At 43.5% G+C, this 17,242-nt stretch overlaps 1 protein-coding gene across 3 annotated transcripts in view; it reads left to right on the top strand.

The window, feature by feature from the left end:
- ELP3 (elongator acetyltransferase complex subunit 3) overlaps positions 1–17,242 on the top strand; it is an 85,227-nt gene that overhangs the window by 32,546 nt on the left and 35,439 nt on the right. For all 3 annotated transcript variants that reach the window (XM_031603856.2, XM_090136560.1, XM_031603857.2), the window contains one exon: positions 14,714–14,907. In XM_031603856.2, the coding sequence (XP_031459716.1) occupies positions 14,714–14,907 (194 nt within the window). The remainder of the gene's footprint in view (positions 1–14,713; positions 14,908–17,242) is intronic.

Genomic DNA, 17,242 nt, shown 5'->3' with positions numbered 1-17,242 from the left:
CCATGTTGTCATGTAATTGTTTGTGCTGAAGGGTATGGCAAAGCCTGACTCAATATCTACTGAGGTTGCAACCATAGTTCTGGGTTCTTTAATGGATCTGTCTTTACTGAGGTTGTATTAGGCTGGGGAGGATTTATGATGAAAGAACAGCAGTACTGACTAAAAGATTTAAAGAGCTAACCTTGGATAAGACTCAGCAAAGAGAACGCAGTAATCCCAAGTATTTGCAAGATGTAAGACTGGAGAGGGAGGAATTATTTAAAGCAGAATTACAAGCTTCCATGGAAAGTATTATTTTATTTAATGATGATTATTCTTTGCTGCTTCTCCATGATAAGTGGCTGAGGCTTTTTCACTGTAGAATCTGGAGCCACTCCTGCTTTAGTGTAGGAGCTTTGGGGAAGTATTTTTCCAGGAGTCTGCTTCAGAGGTATGGCTTCGTGTGATGCTGAGCTGCTCAGTGCAGCTGAAGGGCTGCCCTACTTCTCAGGGTAGTGCCATGCTGTGTTTCATCCATTTATTAAGGGCAGATATTGCAGAAGTAGAAGATGAAGAAGGCAAAGTCCTCAGGAAGAGAAGACAAGAACGTGGTGGAAAGGCAGGAATTTCGTGAGAAGGGATTGAAAGAAAGATCCTAGAATCATAGAATCATTAAGGCTGGAAAAGACCTCGAAGATCACCAATCCCAACCCACCCCCATCATGCCCACTGACCATGTAGAAGCTCATACTATTGGCCTCAGCCCATTGATCAGCCTGTCAGTATCCCTCTATAGGGCCTTCTTACCCTCAAGCAGATAGAGCTTAATATAGAAAAACAGGAGAAAAAAGCAAAGTGAAGAAGGTCAACTCATTTAGAATACTTTTGCAAGAGAGATTAAGAGCTGGAAATACAGCTGTGCTGATGGTGTGCCAGCTCTGGAACGTGGAAGGAAGGAATTCACATGTTGTGACTAGGAGGGACAGCAAGGCCAAGCAAGGAATGAGACATGAAGAGAATTAAGAAATCATTGTTCTTAGAAAAGGAGGTATCAGAGAATCATAGAATTCTCCAAGTTGGAAGGGACTTGTAAGGATCGTTGAGTTGAACTCCACACAGAACCATCCAAAAATCAGACCACGGGAAAGGGGTCAGAAGTTTGGGATGAGGGGCTGGAATTGGCTGGAGGACCAGGAAAGAAAAATGTGAAGCAATGGAAAAAGAAGACCTGATGATAGTTTAGGTTGGGGGATTTAGGAATGCAGAGGGTGATGGGGTGATTAGCTCAAACGACAGACAGCCACATTAATGAGTTCAGAAATCTGAAGCAGGACTCGCAGATCAAATTAAGATTGGATGCCAGCGAGTGTAGAGGTGAGAAGCTGGAGGATGAGTAATCAGTGTGGAGGATAAAGCCCTCAAGTAGTAATGTGAATGCTGCAGAGTGAAGAGGAGAAATAGGACTTGAAGGGGCGGGCTGCTGGAGAAGGGCTGAGAGATCACAGCAACACGAAGAATGATAGCCGTGTTGTTTTAAAGAGAGGAAAATCTGAGGAAGGACAGAAGAAACCCACGTGTGGGTCAGGAGAGACCTGCATTAAGAGGCAGCTGTGAGGTGGGTGCCCAGCAAGGTGATCACTGTGTGCTTCACAAAATGAAGCTGCAGGGGACGAGAGAGGAGAGGTTGTGGATCACTGTGACACGTTTCAAGATGGAGTGGTAAAGCAGGCATGTTTTCTGTTTCAGATTCTAGGTGCTTCTCAACCTGTCTTCAATGTTTTATAACTTCTTTTTGAAAGATCTTTTGTCTTAAGAGAAAAGAACCATTTGTTTTCTTTTGTTTTTCCCTGCTCTGGCAAACATAAGAAAAGTGCCCAGCAGACTGCAGTTCCTTCTATCTGGCTGAATCTCCAGGAAAAAGTACATTCTCTATCTCCTACCCCAAAATTTTATGTCATAGTTTTGAGTTGTTAAAAACAGCTTATTTTTATGTAGTGCTGTATAAATGTTAGCTCCTGCTGGTAAATATTTGGACACTTCTATTGCATGAAAAATACTGTGATAACAAAGAGAGGAATCAAATGGAGAGCATCTGTTGCATTCCTGCAAGAGTTCTGAGCTGCTCATCAGTAGAGTAGTGCTGTGTGACAGTTTGGGATTGCTTAATCCCCTGCTTCACAAAAATCTTTATCTTGCTACGAGATACTGTAATTTTGGAGGGACAAAGCCAGCTATACCTTGTCAAGGATCCCTGCAAATTTTTGCTTGTGTGGTATTTCTGACTAGGTCTAGAAATTTATTTGCTGTGATGCTAACTTCTCTTCTAGCCATGTGCTTTTCAGAGCAGGAAAAAGTAGGGCAAAAAGGAACCGAGATGACTTTAGAAGGTCTAAACACTGCCTTCATAACCAGTTGATATATTAAGGATAGAGGTTTCTCTTGGGAAGATAATAACTTGCTGATTGTGCTGACTGCGTACTAAAAATACTGGGTGCTTCTTCAAATTGAACAGGCAATTATGGTGTCAGGAGTAACATTGCTTCTGTCCCTCATGACCTATTGATTTGGAAGTGTAACCTGCTGCTTGCACCCAGCAACGAGGTCAGTTACTCTTTTGCAGGCATATCAAAGTTTTGTTTGTGTACAGCAACTGTGTTCCTGGAAAGCACATTTGTAATTTATGGATAGGAGTCAATATGTTAGATCTGCCTTTTGGTGTATGTACATATTCTCTCTTTGACAGTGAGTAGCAGGTGGGTGGCTTTCTGTCTGCCTTCATTATGAAGATTATTACTTTTTGCTTTTTAACCAGAGTGGGTGCGCCAGCTCTCTGTCTCAGCTATGTCGTGCTTCTCCACCCCTCCTTCCCCCTTATCCCATTTTTTTCCCCCATTACCACTGATTCTTTTTATAGCCTCAGAGGATTTCCTTTCCACTTCGGGTCTTCTCACTGCGTTCCAAGCACAGGAAGATGCTGCAGGAGGCAACATGCTCTGCTTCCTCCCACCACCCGTGTCCTTGTGCCAGGAAGGGAGGTAGTGTGCCCACATGCGTGCACACGCAGCCACACGCACACTCCGCTGCTCACTGTTGGCAAATGCAAGCAGAACAGATAAGACTGCTTTGCAGTGCCTCACGTAGCAGGTGGTCGGAGAAAATAATTAGAATAATAGCTAGAATAAATCAAGGGCTCAGCGGGAATAATGGAATTGTTACCAGAGCAGACACCTCATTCTGTGGAACACGATAAACACTCAGCTCTGCTCTTGTAGCACGAGAGAGATGAGGTGACTCTAGGGGTAAATGGTTGGGAGGATTCATGAATCACACTTGCCAACGGGGCTACCAAGCAGAACTTTAGGATTGAAGCAGAAACTTTAGGAGGCTGAAGAATTCCCAGTATACTGTTGCTAATTCCTTGTTCTGTATCTGCAGAGTCACTGAGAGACAAAAGAATAACCAACAAACTGTATCTGTTGTATAATAAATACTGCTAAGGTAGTAACATTTGTTAGTGTAGGATGTGTTGCTTTGTTTGCCTTCATTTTGTCAATGACCTTTGCCAAGGCACGGTTTGCTGTTGTGGTTCCTCTTGGTGCTTTGTGAGAGATGGTTGTAAGCCCATCTCAAATGATTTTAAAGGAAAAGAACAGGGAGGAGGACCAGAAGATTGTAGAATCATAGAATGGTCAAGGTTAGAAAAGATCTCTGAGATCCTCAAGTCCAACCCCAGCTCACCCCTCCATGCCCACTGCCCACATCCCCCAGTGCCACATCCCCATGGTTCTGGAACATCTCCAGGTTTGGTGACCCCACCACCTGTGCAGCTGTGCCACCGCATCACTGCTCTTTTGGAGTAGAAATTGTTCTTAATGCCCAACCTGAGACGAGAAATTTCAAGAGGGAGAGATGTCACAGCAAGTCACTGGCAGAATGTTCCAGCTCTGAAGACATGCACTGCATAAAGTTAGGAGGTGCTGGCCAGAAATGTAATGTTGGTCCTTCCATGCTGAGAAACTGTTTTTTTCATTGAGGAAATCCTTCAGGAAGCCTTTTGACTTCATTCTTTCCATCCAGCGTTTCATCTAAATAAAAATACGAGGGTCAGAGCACAGGGAGGGCCCATTACTGCTCAGTGCTGGGGACGAACATCAGACTGAAGAGATTTGGTTCCATTCAGTAGAGCCATTCTTGCAGTCTTTAAATAAAATGTAGTCATTGAATTATTTTGGTCCGGTAAAAAAAAAATCATCCTTTTCTTACAGTCATGTGTCAGGCTGCATTTTTTTTTTCCTAAAGGAATTGCTAAATAAGCACTTCTCAGAAATAGACTCATTTTAGTGAAGTGCCCGATGCATCCGAGCTTCAGTAAGCAGAAGGCTGCAGCCTCATTTTGCTGTGTTGAACGTCAGGGAGAAAAATAATGGCCAAGTAAGGCGACGGCTGTTCCTTCTCATTCTGATCTATTTGGTGTTGTAAAACTTTAAATACTGTTGTATCACCTTTAGCTGTAAATAAGGAGATGGTTTTCCCGAGGGCTTTCATTTTTATTAAGGAGCCGAAATTCATAATGAAGGTAATATATTACAGCTCTATCAGGAGCTTTTAATAACCGTAATAAAAAAAAAAATAGTTTGGCTGCTGATATCAATTGATTTTTTTTTAATTTTTTTTTTTTTTTTTTTACTCATTTGGGAAGACAATTATCTGTGTTTTTAAATATAGCTCTGAAATGTTTAGTGGGGTAAATGATTCTCCTTTCAATTCCTACTAAGCATCTCACTGAGGCATCACTGCTGGCAGGTAGCCAGCGTTACCTCTGAAGCTGCTTCTGTTTGGTTTTTTTTTTTTTTTCATGGGCACATTTGCAGAAACAGATTAGGAGATGTTTAACGATCAGCCCTTCTGAAACAGCTCCTGGAGCTTCTCCTGGAGGTTTGCTAAATGTTAGAACAAGAAAGCTGTTAGCTTCAGAACCAATTCTAGTTCCGTGAGCGATGGCCAACACCGTGGTCATTTTTATGTTAATGGGAATCGTGGTAGTAAGGAACAGGCTATGTTTAGAAGCTGTTGTCACAGATAATTGCACTGATATTTCTGTGGATAAAATACCCAGAGAAAGGCCCAGTGTGTGCTCGCTTCTGCAGATGGTCAAATTGTGTGCACAAAGCTGCCGTCCCTCTCCAGTGTCTGCGTGGAAGCAACTTGCATTTGCTCACTGGGTGTGTTTGCAGCAGCTCTGGGGACGCCGCCTCTGAAACACACCAGGTTTTGCTCTTTGCTTATGTGCAAAACAAGGAAAAAGTGAGAGGTAAAGCTGCAGCGTTCTGTGTGCTGATGTGCAGGAGCAGAACCAGCTGTGTAGTACAGCTGGTCCCTTCTCTTCTGCTGGGGACCCGCATGTAACATGTATGTTCCAAAGTGCCAAATGCAGAGGCTGAGGATTTTGGGGGCAGCACAATCTTAACCACACTGCATTGCACTGCACACACTGTGTGCTGTTCTACCTTTGTATGAATGTGATAAACTGCAAGTGTGTGGGGAAAAGCCACACTTATTATGGGTTTTGGATTGCTTCCTTTGTCTTTCTGAATTAGTATTTTGTCCACACACGCAATTTCCTGCAGTGTGCTGGCTGTAAAAGTTATGATAATAACCATTGCTATCTTTATAATAGCTTCCCATTCAGAAAAAGCTTCTGCTAAATACGAAGGTACAGATGAGACCCTTTTTCTACCCAAACTAAAAGATCATTTTGGCAACTTAACAATCCCCCAACAACTGCGGGTTGCGTAGGCTCACGCAGTTGCTCTATCTGTGCAAGAGGTGGTTTTCAAGCCAGCACGCTGCAGTTGTTTTCTGGGGCTCTTTTGCTAAGGCCCCTTGCTGCTGAAGTCAATAACGAGCATATGTCTGGGAACATAAAGCCAAATGGAAAGGAATGCATAACGTGATGCGTCTTGAGTAGGGAGTGCAGATTTTCCAGTCATTTAGGCAAACAGAGCATCGTTCAGTAAATTATGTATTTCAGCACAACTCGGCAGCAGCAAGCTTACCACCAGGGTGGGTAAACCAAGAAGTCCGAGTTAAATCCTGAAGGATTCCATTTTTTCTTTTCTCCAAAGCATACTGGAAAAACAGAATGGTTTTGCTGTGAATAATAATAGAGAGAATGTTTTGTAGGGCTGCATGGGGTGGAAGAGTGCACATGGTTGTACTGATGCTTGTTATGGAAAGGAGAGTTCTAATGAAGGAGAATTAGATTGTCAAAAACACTGTAGAGTTGCTGGTCTCAATGATTTTTCGGGTAGGAGACATTCTTTAAAGTGATCTATGTTGCAAAACTTGTGTACTAATTGAAGACAATGAAAAATGCTTTATTTCCTGTACTTAGCCCTAGGGGAAAGCTGACCCTCCCAGAAACGTGAAGTCCAGAATCCTGTGCTTGGTAAAAGTGAAGGTGAAACTTCACAGCAAATTGATTGAGGTATTCTCATGGGTTTCTCCAAAACTGCGTAATAAATGAAGAGTCACTTGGAGCACCTGCAAGATGGAGCAGATGGGGCTGCTCGGTGCGCTGAGCACAATCTGGAGAGACTTGTCTGGTGTTCACGTAGGTACTGTGTTCAGGAGTCAAAACCATGCTCCAAGGTCGTGCTGTTGATGCCCAAGGCATCTTCCAAATGTTAGACGTCTCTTTTATTATTGAGTTGTATTGCAGTGCCTGGGACTGTCATAGATGAGGATCATGCAGAGAGCGACTATCCAGCAGAGCGTTGGACAGGAGGCAACCTGTAGATCCAAACCAGGGATAAAAGTGACTCTGGGAGGTACAGGATGGCAGTCAGGTTCCTTGTTCACCTGGCAGCAGCAGTTCCCTGTGCTGTATGTAGAATTAGGGTATCTATGATACTGAGGTTCACAGTGTTGGTAAATAACTTACTGAGCACAACATCTCATCTGTGGACTAAATGCTCCTGTAAATTAGTCTGTCTCCACTATCATTGCGATGTTGCACTGCAAGCAAGAGTCGTTTGTTTCTGTGTTTAATGTGATAATGCTTTCTTACTGATACTGACTGTATGTCTGACTTGTGTTAGATACTGCTGGAAAAGTTCCCTTTGAAATATCCAACCAATAGTAGGAAACATTTCTTCTCAGAAAGAGCAGTGATGCAGTGGCACAGCTGCCCAGGGAGGTGGTGGGGTCACCATCCATGGAGGTGTCCAGTGTTCCAGAACCGTGGGGATGTGGCACTGAGGGATGTGGGCATGGTGGGGTGGGTTAGGGTTGGACTTGGGCATCTCAGAGGTCTTCTCCAACCTGAATGACTCTGTAGATTGTGTTTTTGAAGCTATCAGAGAAGGTGAAGGAATAAGAGCTTTCTACACTTTGAAGGGTGAATTACAACATCTTTTACAGTGTTTTCTCTGGACGTTGGCTGGCACACCCACTTTTCTGATTTGGAACTCAAAGTCTATGTATGAGGTGTTACAGAACAACCTCAGGTAGGCATGTAGGTTATTCTTTTTAGTGGCAACTAAAATGTACGTTCAACTTGAGCTATTGTAATAGTTCAGAGTGAGATATCAGGGTCCTCTGTGTGCTGCTGATAAAATTGTTTAATATTGCAAGCCTGTACCTGTAGGAATTCAAAGACTAGCAAAATGAACGTGCAAGAAATTTGCTGCTGTACTCCAATGTGCTTTTTTCTTCGGGTGCTAATATATAGCATTCTTGAAGAAATTGGCAGACAGGAGGGCTAAGGAAGGTGTTAGTCATAGTCACAGAACTGACCTTTTGTAGCAGATACGTTGGGCGTTACGACACTGTTTTCTTGGCTTAGCAGTTCCCAAAAATCATATTTTACATACGATATGGTGAAATTTGACAGCTTGAATATGTCAGGAACAGAAAAAGATTTTATTACATAGCTGTCAATAGGCAGGAAAATTATAACAATCAACTGGAAAATGGTCTTTGTTCTCTTCATTACAGAATGCTTTACAGCTGCCCTCCGGAGAGCTGAAAGTTGGGATCATCAGCTTTAGAACCTTTTTGCCCCATGGCCACATCTGTAGGTTTTGTCATGAGTGCAGACGTCAAGCACAAGTGACTTGGTTTCATTCAGCTTTAGGCCTGCCTCCCTTTGAATCAGTTTTATAGGGATTCATTATCGTATTTATCTGCATTTATGTGTATGTCAGTGTACACGTTTGAGGGGAGGTTAATTAAAAATGTTGCCACGTGTTGCTGTGTTTGCATCAGGCATCACTGACTCAGCAAGAGGGTTTGCTAATTGCAGCATGGAGTCAAGCCCCTGTTTGATGGACACCACGTCCATTCTCTCTGAGGATGGAAAACACTCCTGTACCTCACAGGTCTCACATTTCCTTCTCTGGAGATATTCAAAACCTGCCTGGATGCTTTCCTGTGCAACCTGTAGGGAACCTGTTTTTGCAGAGGGTTGGACTGGGGGCATCTCCAGAGATCCCTTCCAACCCCTGCTGTTCCGTGGTTCTGTGATTTGGCACGTGTAATTTCTGCATGCCATCTTTATATAAACCTGAGGCAAGTTTGGAAATTCCTAAGGTTATATTAGAAAAATATTTCAATTGTATTTTAATTATATGTATTTAAGATAAGTGCCTGTTAAAGATACCGTGAAGTGTGGGTGTGCACAGTCAGCAGAACAAGCTCCAACTTGCCATAGGTGAAATACTAGAGCGTTTGCTTTTCTCTTTTGTAGCAGACTGATGTGCCTTATTGGCACCGTATGTTTTGCATTGCCTTTGTGTCCACATAGGCTTGGCTGATTTAGCACGGAAGGTAGGTGCAGAGTTATGGCATGGTTGGGGCTGGAGGCACCTTTCTGTCCCTCTGGACCCCCGTAGCCCCAGCAGGGCCACCCAGAGCAGGGTGCCCAGCACCACAGCCAGGAGCTGTGGGAGATCCCCCAGGAGGAGCCCCCACAGCTCTCTGTCCCTGTGCCAGAGCTCTGGCATCCGCCCAGCACTGCAGTGCTGCTGATGTTGTGCCCTGAGCCCAGCTCTGTCCCTTTGCACCTCCTGTAGGGATTTATGGCCGTGGTGGGATTCCTGCTCCAGGCTGAGCAGACCCAGCTCTCTCAGCTCTCCTCTCAGCAGAGCTGCTCCAGAATACCACTAACCTCAGCAGCAGTGGTGGATGTTGGTGGTCTGGCAGTAGGGACTGAACTTTCCCATCAGTATCCCATTCTATCTTGTTGCTGTGTGACAGGTGACAGCAGAGAGGCAATCTGACAGCATGGCATCTGACATGGAAGTGCGTATGGAGTAAAGGCGTGGAATTGAATTCCTCCGTGCCAAAAAATTGCACCCACTGGCATATATCGACACTTGAGAACATTTATGGAGACCAAACAGTTGATGTGAGCACAGTCAGGCGATGATGGTGTATTTCAACAGTTATGACAGTGATGTGAAGTGATGAAGCCATGTTCTGGACAGTCATGTGCAGATAGTGTCATTTTGACAAACGTGGTAAAAAATCTGTTAATCGCTGGCAAAAAAAAAAAAAAAAAAAAGGTGGTGGCTGTGTTGAAAAACAGCGTTTTGTGGATGAGAATTTGCTCTATCAAATGATGTTACTGTGCTCTTTGTGTCCGTTTCCACAGAAATAAATAGGAGGCGTTACTTTCAGAGCAACCAACGTATATAATAGCAGCCTATTCCAGAATGCAGTAAAAAGGCACTGCTTGGTCTCTACTTCTCGGTCAGTAGGCCATTGTTAAGTGTCAGTGAATGCAGATCCTATCATTACATTTTAATTAGACCAGCATTTACAAGAGAGAGGGGAAAATGCAAATCTCAAGTTAAAACGAAGCCACATTTTTTGAGCCACGAGCTTCTATTAATGCATATAATTAAACTACTAAGTGATTGTTCGCTCCCTGTAGAGTTGGAAGTGTCACTCAACGCAGTAGCTTTCAAGTGTTACCACTATTCATAGTTATAAATAATACAGCTGGTGGAGATAAGGAATGCTGTAATATGGAGAGTGAAGATAATGTTCATCTTAATGCAGACGGGCGTGAATTTAATCATCTGCTTAATACAGGGACTATACTAAAGGAACAGTTTCAAATATGTTTATGGCATAAGACCGAGAGGCACGTGATTTCTAGTGGGGCAGTCATTAAAAAATAGGTTTTGGTGACCTTTATTTCTAACAAAAACTGACATTTTTTTCAAAATCGCTTAAGAAAAATTGCTTCACTTATCCTATATCCTATCTCCCACTACAGTTGAACATCTTGAGAGCAGGAAGATGAAAGGTGGCAACTGAATGTTTTGTAAGAAGGTGAAATGGAATCCCATAAAAAAATGGAACATTCTCTTTTTGGACCAAGGGGAAGAACTGTGGCTTTTGGGTCTTTTCAAAAAACGTTTCTAATTTCTCTGTGCTCGGCGCGGTACAATCGGATTAAAACAGAAAGATGCTATCTTTTAATATTGGCTGCTATGTGCTATGACCAAACTTGGAAATGGGACCGAACCACTGTGTGCTCTGATTGTGGTTCCAAATTGTTTGACCTTTCTGTTGCCGCTGTGAACAGATACATGATGGACTGACAGGTCTGTAATTTTAAGAGCTTGCTGCAAATGCGTTTGAAAATGAAATCTTTGAGCACAGGTCTTCATCTCCTTATCCCATCTCATATTCTGAGCTATTTTGGGGTTCAGGTTAGCATTACATTGACTTTACTTTTTAATGTCAGCAGCGTTGGACAACAATTACAGTGTCGTGCAATTTTTTGATGCTCAAAGCAATTGATGGGAGTTGAACAAAAGAATTCCATCGTGCACTTTGATACGTGTGCCTTGATGGAAAAATCAGTGGCTTCTTGGCATCTAAATGACTAACTTTACACTCATTGGGCCCTGATTACTCATAGTGGCAGGGAGTTTATGAGGTGCTGGATGAATGGATCCTACAGATGCCGTTAGCTTTAATAACAGGGAACTTTCTTCAACAAAGGTGTGTGCTAGTAAAATCAATTACCGTTCTCATAAAACATGTTAGCAGCTCACTTGTATAACCTTGTAGGCTGAATGTGTGCTGATGGGTTCTTATTAAGATTCATTGTTTGTAATTCGTAGAGCAGCTGTTCCAACGGGGAAAGTACGTTTAATGGAGCTCAGGTGAAACACAAAAACATCTGAATTCTGCTTATATTATTTGTTGTGCAAGAGTGCTTAACTTTCCTCTAACACTGCATAAATAGGGCAATGTTACGAGGGATGTTATTTAGGGTATGAAAAAATCTGTTTGTGCACCTCCAGGATTAAAAATTTTGGCTGATCTTAATTTTTATATGTTTGCATTTCTTAAAACACTGTGACCATCCTGTCTTTGCACACGCATTTTAAATTCAGCTCTAGCATCCATCTTCATTATAGGGGAAGTGTTAAGTGCTCCTTGGCTTAGGCTTTAGCTAGAGGGGGAGAAAACGTGAAGTTCAGAGCAAATGAGTTCAGTAGCTTTGAAGCTGTTTGTGTTTCCATTTGGAATATTCATGCGAGAGCGCTATGCCACATCCTCAAGTGATTGGAAAAGACTGGAAATAGACAGGGGTCCTTTCTCCCCAGGTCTTCTTTAACCTCTTGCATCACAGTGCGTTAGCAGACGTGGATTAAAGCACGACTGTGTGCTTGCTGGGCCCGATGGAAGCCCTTCTTTTGGACTCCAGAGGTCTTTGGATGGCGATCTCTGGAACAAATTTCATTCGAGGGATTTAATTTGTTATGGCTGGAAGCTGTTCTGAACACATTTATCTGTTGAAGACACTTTTTCAGGTGTGTAATTAAAAAAAAAAAAAAAAAAAGGAAAGGCTACAGTTAGTAGTAAAGCTTTGAATGTGTTGGCATTTTATAGTTCCTTTGTTTCGTGGGAACTGTGTACAAATGGGAAAAGGTGAAGTCTTTAAATGTTGGGATTTACAGAAACCTATTAAAGTTTACCTCTGAAAAAAAGGGGTTTAGGAAGGAAGGAGACACTGCTTTGCTGTGTTTTCAAGATTATTTCAAAAGTTCGTCTTGATGAATATATTGAGAAATAGTTTAGGAAATAAATATGGAACACTGTCACTATTTTAATGACGGTGTTACTGAAATACAGAGTAGCATTATCAGCTCACATAATGTATTGACATAAAATAAGCAGTTTGTAGGAAGTGGCAAAATTCATGCTGTGATTGGAAACCTTAACTTTGACCTTGCCTTCGACTGCTGGGTGATTTTAACTTCAGCTCTGTGTTGATGCGTTTGCCTTTAATCTGCAATGTAAATCAGCGACTGTTTTAAATATTCTGACTGGTGAATCATAGATGCTTTTGCATTCAGTTCAGTGTTGTTGCAAATAATAATGCACAGCCTCACTGGAAGCTTTTTTCCTTGCTGGAGTGGTGTATTTACCTTCCCGTGGCTCATTGTGGAAGCATCATTGCCTTCTTACTGTAATGTCTTGCTCTTCTTCAGTGCTGCTTGGCCACATTACTCCTCTCATTAGAGCAGTCATTCCTTACAAGATTGTCTCATTCTTTCTGTCGCAGTTGCTTTCTTTTATGCTAGAGCACCTCTAACCACCCACAGAAATATTCATAGAATTATACAATGGCTTGGGTTGGAAAGGACCTTGAAGATCATCCAATTCCAAGCCCCCTCCATGGGCAGGGTTGTGACCCACTAAATCAGGCTCCAGCTCAGGCTGCTCGGATGGGCATGGATAGCTGCCTTCTCAACCAGCAATATCCAACCTGTAACCTTGAGCTGACCTGTTGGGGCCAGGGGCCACTTTGGAAGAGTGCATTAAGCAGACATGCTGTTGTCATCATGAGCACAGATTTTATTTCTGATATCATTTCACCTCCGTTGTTCAATAGGCTGCTCTGGAAGCCCTGGCCATTGCTAAAACAAAAGGAAGGCTCTGCCCAAAACGCCTGCTGGCTCTCCTAAGTTGGGCAGGTGAGTCATCCTGGCTGGAAGCTGCAGATGGCAGGGTGGGGGGCAGCCCAGTGCCCCCAGGGCATCGTCTGTGTCAGAGATGATGACAAATTCACAGGGCTGGCCAGATGATTTGCCTGTCACCACCAGGAAGTGGTGTAAGAACATGCTTACAACGAAGAGGAGCATTATACAGAGTGCACAGAGAGTCGTGGCAGAAGGTGCACACCAGCCTTTTAACCTCTTTGATACTCATGCATGCTCCAGAGTGAGCACCGTGGTCTGGGGTCTGCACTCACCTGCTTCTGTCTGCCTTTGGCTCCCACCTTGGATACTTTTTGAGGAGAAAGGCAGGATTTGACAGCTCTGTAATTTTGCTGCAGCAGTGTGGGCTCAACCCATGGTCCCCGTCGTGTTTATCTCTCTGGCTGATGCCTTGGTAGTGCCCACGTGTCTGGGTGTGTGCCAATGGCTGAGGCTGCTGATGGCATTTGCTTCCAGCATCAGGGCTTTACACCCATCAGCAGCAGGAAATCTTGCAAAGTCTCCAGGTTGGGCTGGGACACATGAATGTAATGGGGCATTGGAGCTGAGTGGCAGTCAACACCAAGGCTAGCACAGGGCTGGCATTGCCAGCTGTCAGCTCAGCTTAAAGAACTTGAATTTCCTTTTGTTGCAATAAGAACACTGTTCTATAGAGGGATCAAGCTGTAGGTTTCAAATGTGCAGTAGTCTAATCCAGTGTTTGTAGCTGCTGTTAGAGGGCCATGCCATCCCTTAAGGCTGCTTAATGGTTAGTTCAGAGTTCCTTGCCTGTTAGTGGAGGGTGGATAGTGATAGGACAAGGGGGAATGGCTTTAAATTGAGACAGGGGAGGTTTAGGTTAGATCTTAGGAGGAAGTTTTTCAGCCAGAGGGTGGTGAGGCACTGGAACAGGTTGCCCAAGGAGGCTGTGGATGCCCCATCCCTGCAGGCATTCAAGGCCAGGCTGGATGTGGCTCTGGGCAGCCTGGTCTGCTGGTTGGCAACCTGCACATAGCAGGGGGTTGGAACCTAGATGAGCATTGTGGTCCTTTTCAACCCAGGCCATTCTATGATTGTTTTTTCTTGTTATTATTGCCATTTTAAAGTAATTTTAATTGTTGTTACTGAGGTTTAATCTGAAAAAAGAACCACAACACTTGCTGCGGAGTGTAAGCAAGCGTTGTTCAGTTTGCATCTTTATACAGGAATTTGGTCATAGGCATTAGCAGGAGATACAGTTTGTCCTCGTGTTCTCTGGGATTGTTGAGAACATCATTGTAGAATAAATCTGTTTTTCTTCATTGCTATTCAAATGATGTGTCCCAGACACATTGATTAATCTCTAAATGTGGCCTGCTGAGATTGAAGATAAGTACGCTCATTTCTATTGTTCTAATTCTGAGCAGAGTCTGTTACAATAAATGGAGCAGTATCTATTGAATTCATGCTGAAAGGTAGCAGTGAGGCAATGACTTGATTCATTGCATTATCATGTGCATTTTTTTCTTCAGCAGCTTTTTCTTTAAATCTATAATATACTTTTATTTCTAAAAACGTTGGAAACTGGTAAATACTGGGAATTCAGTGCAAGCCTGTCATCCGTAAGTCACACACTTACAGTGCTGTTCTAACAGAACCTGTCGTGAAATTCGTTTTGTTGGGGCACTGAAGCCCCAGGAAATCTAGTTTGATTCTCTCTGACTCACGCTTTCCTTCCACGTTTGCAGGAGTTCTTTGAGAACCCAGCCTTTCGCCCTGATGGCATGAAGCTCTACCCAACGCTGGTGATCCGTGGCACTGGGCTGTACGAGCTCTGGAAGACTGGAAGATACAAGAGCTACCCTCCTAGCACTCTTGTTGATCTCGTGGCCAGAATCCTGGCTCTGGTCCCACCATGGACGCGTGTGTACCGTGTTCAGAGGTAATTTTCTATGGTGGGCTTTGTGTATTGATTTATTGCACTTGGAGGGATTCTTGCTTTAATTACAGCAAGATCTGAGTCAGCCTGTTATTTTTTTTTTTTTTCAGTCGTAATCGTTAATGCACTAAAGATTTTTAAACTGCTTCCTATCTATTCAGAATGGGAAAGGCCATATAGAATGAGAAGCTATTTAATCTGAACTGCCTCTCTAATGCACCCATAAACTTCAAGATTTCTGGAGGCCCCATTTTCACTGCCAGTCAGATGAGCATAGGATGTGGCACATGTAGTACTCTAATGATAGTGATGGATAATTGCCTCTTGGCTGTGGGCGAAGTTTCCTATATTTATTACAGAAGCTACAAGACATTTCATTTTTTTTGGCTCTAAAGACTTCCTGTCTTCCCCCATGGGTGTTGCAGGGTTTTCATAAGTGTATTACAATGGTGCTGTTGTTTCCATTCAGAAGCCTCACTTCCTGAGGTGATAGGTGCTACTTGCTCTTGTGCTGTGTTTTCAGTGTGGGGTCCTTCTTGGATTATTTTTCTTCTGTTACCTCCTACATGTCTAATATTAGGAAGGGAGGCTATAGTGTTCTTACCTGGTTTTGCATGTGCAAACAGTACTGTGTTGGCTTCCAGCTGTATGAGCTGGAGGCAGTGCCAGTGCCTGGCTCTTTGAGAGTCAAACCATAGAACAGTTTGAATTGGAAGGGTCCCTTAAAGGCCATCTGGTCTCACTCTCTTGCAACGAACAGGAGCACCCACAGATCCACCAGGTGCTCAGAGCCCCGTCCAGCCTGACCTTGGGTGTCTCCAGGGATGGGGCATCCACTGCTATCTGGGCAGCCAGAGGAGGAAGTTTCTTGTGTTTTGGTCTGTAATATAAATAAGCCACTGTTGAATACAGCTTGGGAAAGCATTCTTTTAGGATGCCTTTTTAGAGACATAAGTATTAATGCAGACAGACTTTCATAAGACCTTATCTGAAATAATCCCCATCTTCGAGAAAATGAACTGCAGGGGCACGTCAGTTCTTTGTCTGAAGGACAGATGCAAACAGAAAACCTCTGCAAGCCTATAAGAGAAGGAAAATAACACTATAAGAAATGGGAAGATTGATTTGGGCACAGAACAAAATAGGAAATAGCCCTGTATAAGGCAAGGCAGGAAGCTGGGAATTTCTTGTCAACCAAGGAATGAGATTCTGGAGCAGCTTTGCAAAGTTATCAAAGAGGAATAGGACAAAGTATGAATGTAGCAAAGCTTGATTGGGTTGATAAGCATGGTAGTGAATCCAGCAGTCTGTATTAACAGAGACATGAATTAAGCTAGTGGCTGTAGCCAATCTCTAAAAGATGTGGTACTAATGAAGAAGGCAAAACATGTCTTATAGGAAACATCTACTTGTTGTTGCCTCAGGCTTTTCACGTCAGTCACAGAAGCATTATTAAAGACAAACTTCTGTCTTTTTTCTCTCTGCATGTCTGTCTTCCTCTCCCTGGTGGATTCCGGCATAGACAGAGTGTCCCATTTGTTCATGATGCTGTTACCATGCTGTGTGTCTGAAACAAATGGCTTTGTTCATAGAGGGCTGCAGGAGTTTGCTGCCTAGCAGAACTTCCTCTGAAGAACACAAGCTTGGAAGAGTGTCTGCTTGGCATACTGGTTTCCTTGGGCTTGACAGTAGGTCTCTTCAGTCACCAGCAGCAGCCTCCATCCAGCTGTCATCCAGCTGTCAGTTGTTATGCTCCAGCAGAATAACTGTTTCCTTGCTGACTGGCTCATGTTATCTGAAACTTGCTCTTGATGATTACAGATTTGTACACCTCCAGTGCAAAGTCCAAAATCTATTATTTTGATCTAAATTGCTTTCAGGGTCATTGTGTGGCTCTGCAGCACAATAACGAACAAAGCCAGATTTCTGAAACATTTGTGACCTCTTCCCAGCACTGCTTTGCTGAAGGTAGCGATAGGACAAAGGGGAATGGTTTTAAACTAAAAGAGGGGAGATTTGGATTAGTTCTTAAGGGGAAATGTTTCACTCAGAGGGCAGTGAGGTCCTGGCAGTGCTGCCCAGAGGGGTTGGGGATGCTTCATCCCTGGAGGTGCTCAAGGCCGGGTTGGATGGGGCCTTGGGCAGCCTGGTCTAGTGATTGGCAGCCCTGCTTACAGCAGGGGGTTGGAACCAGGTCATCTTTGAGGTCCCTTCCAACCCAAAGCTTCCTATGATTCTATGAAAACACTCTGGAATTCCTTCTGTTTCTGGAAACCAAATTAAAGGTGTACTCAGTGCAAGTGGCTGGTTGGAGGGGGATATTTCTTCATGGCTGCTT

The sequence above is a fragment of the Phasianus colchicus genome, chromosome 2 (assembly GCF_987193195.1).
Source record: "Phasianus colchicus chromosome 2, bPhaCol1.hap1.1, whole genome shotgun sequence".
Lineage (NCBI taxonomy): Eukaryota > Metazoa > Chordata > Aves > Galliformes > Phasianidae > Phasianus > Phasianus colchicus.
The sequence above is the reverse complement of the archived record's forward strand: the minus strand, read 5'-3'. Positions and strand labels throughout refer to the sequence as shown.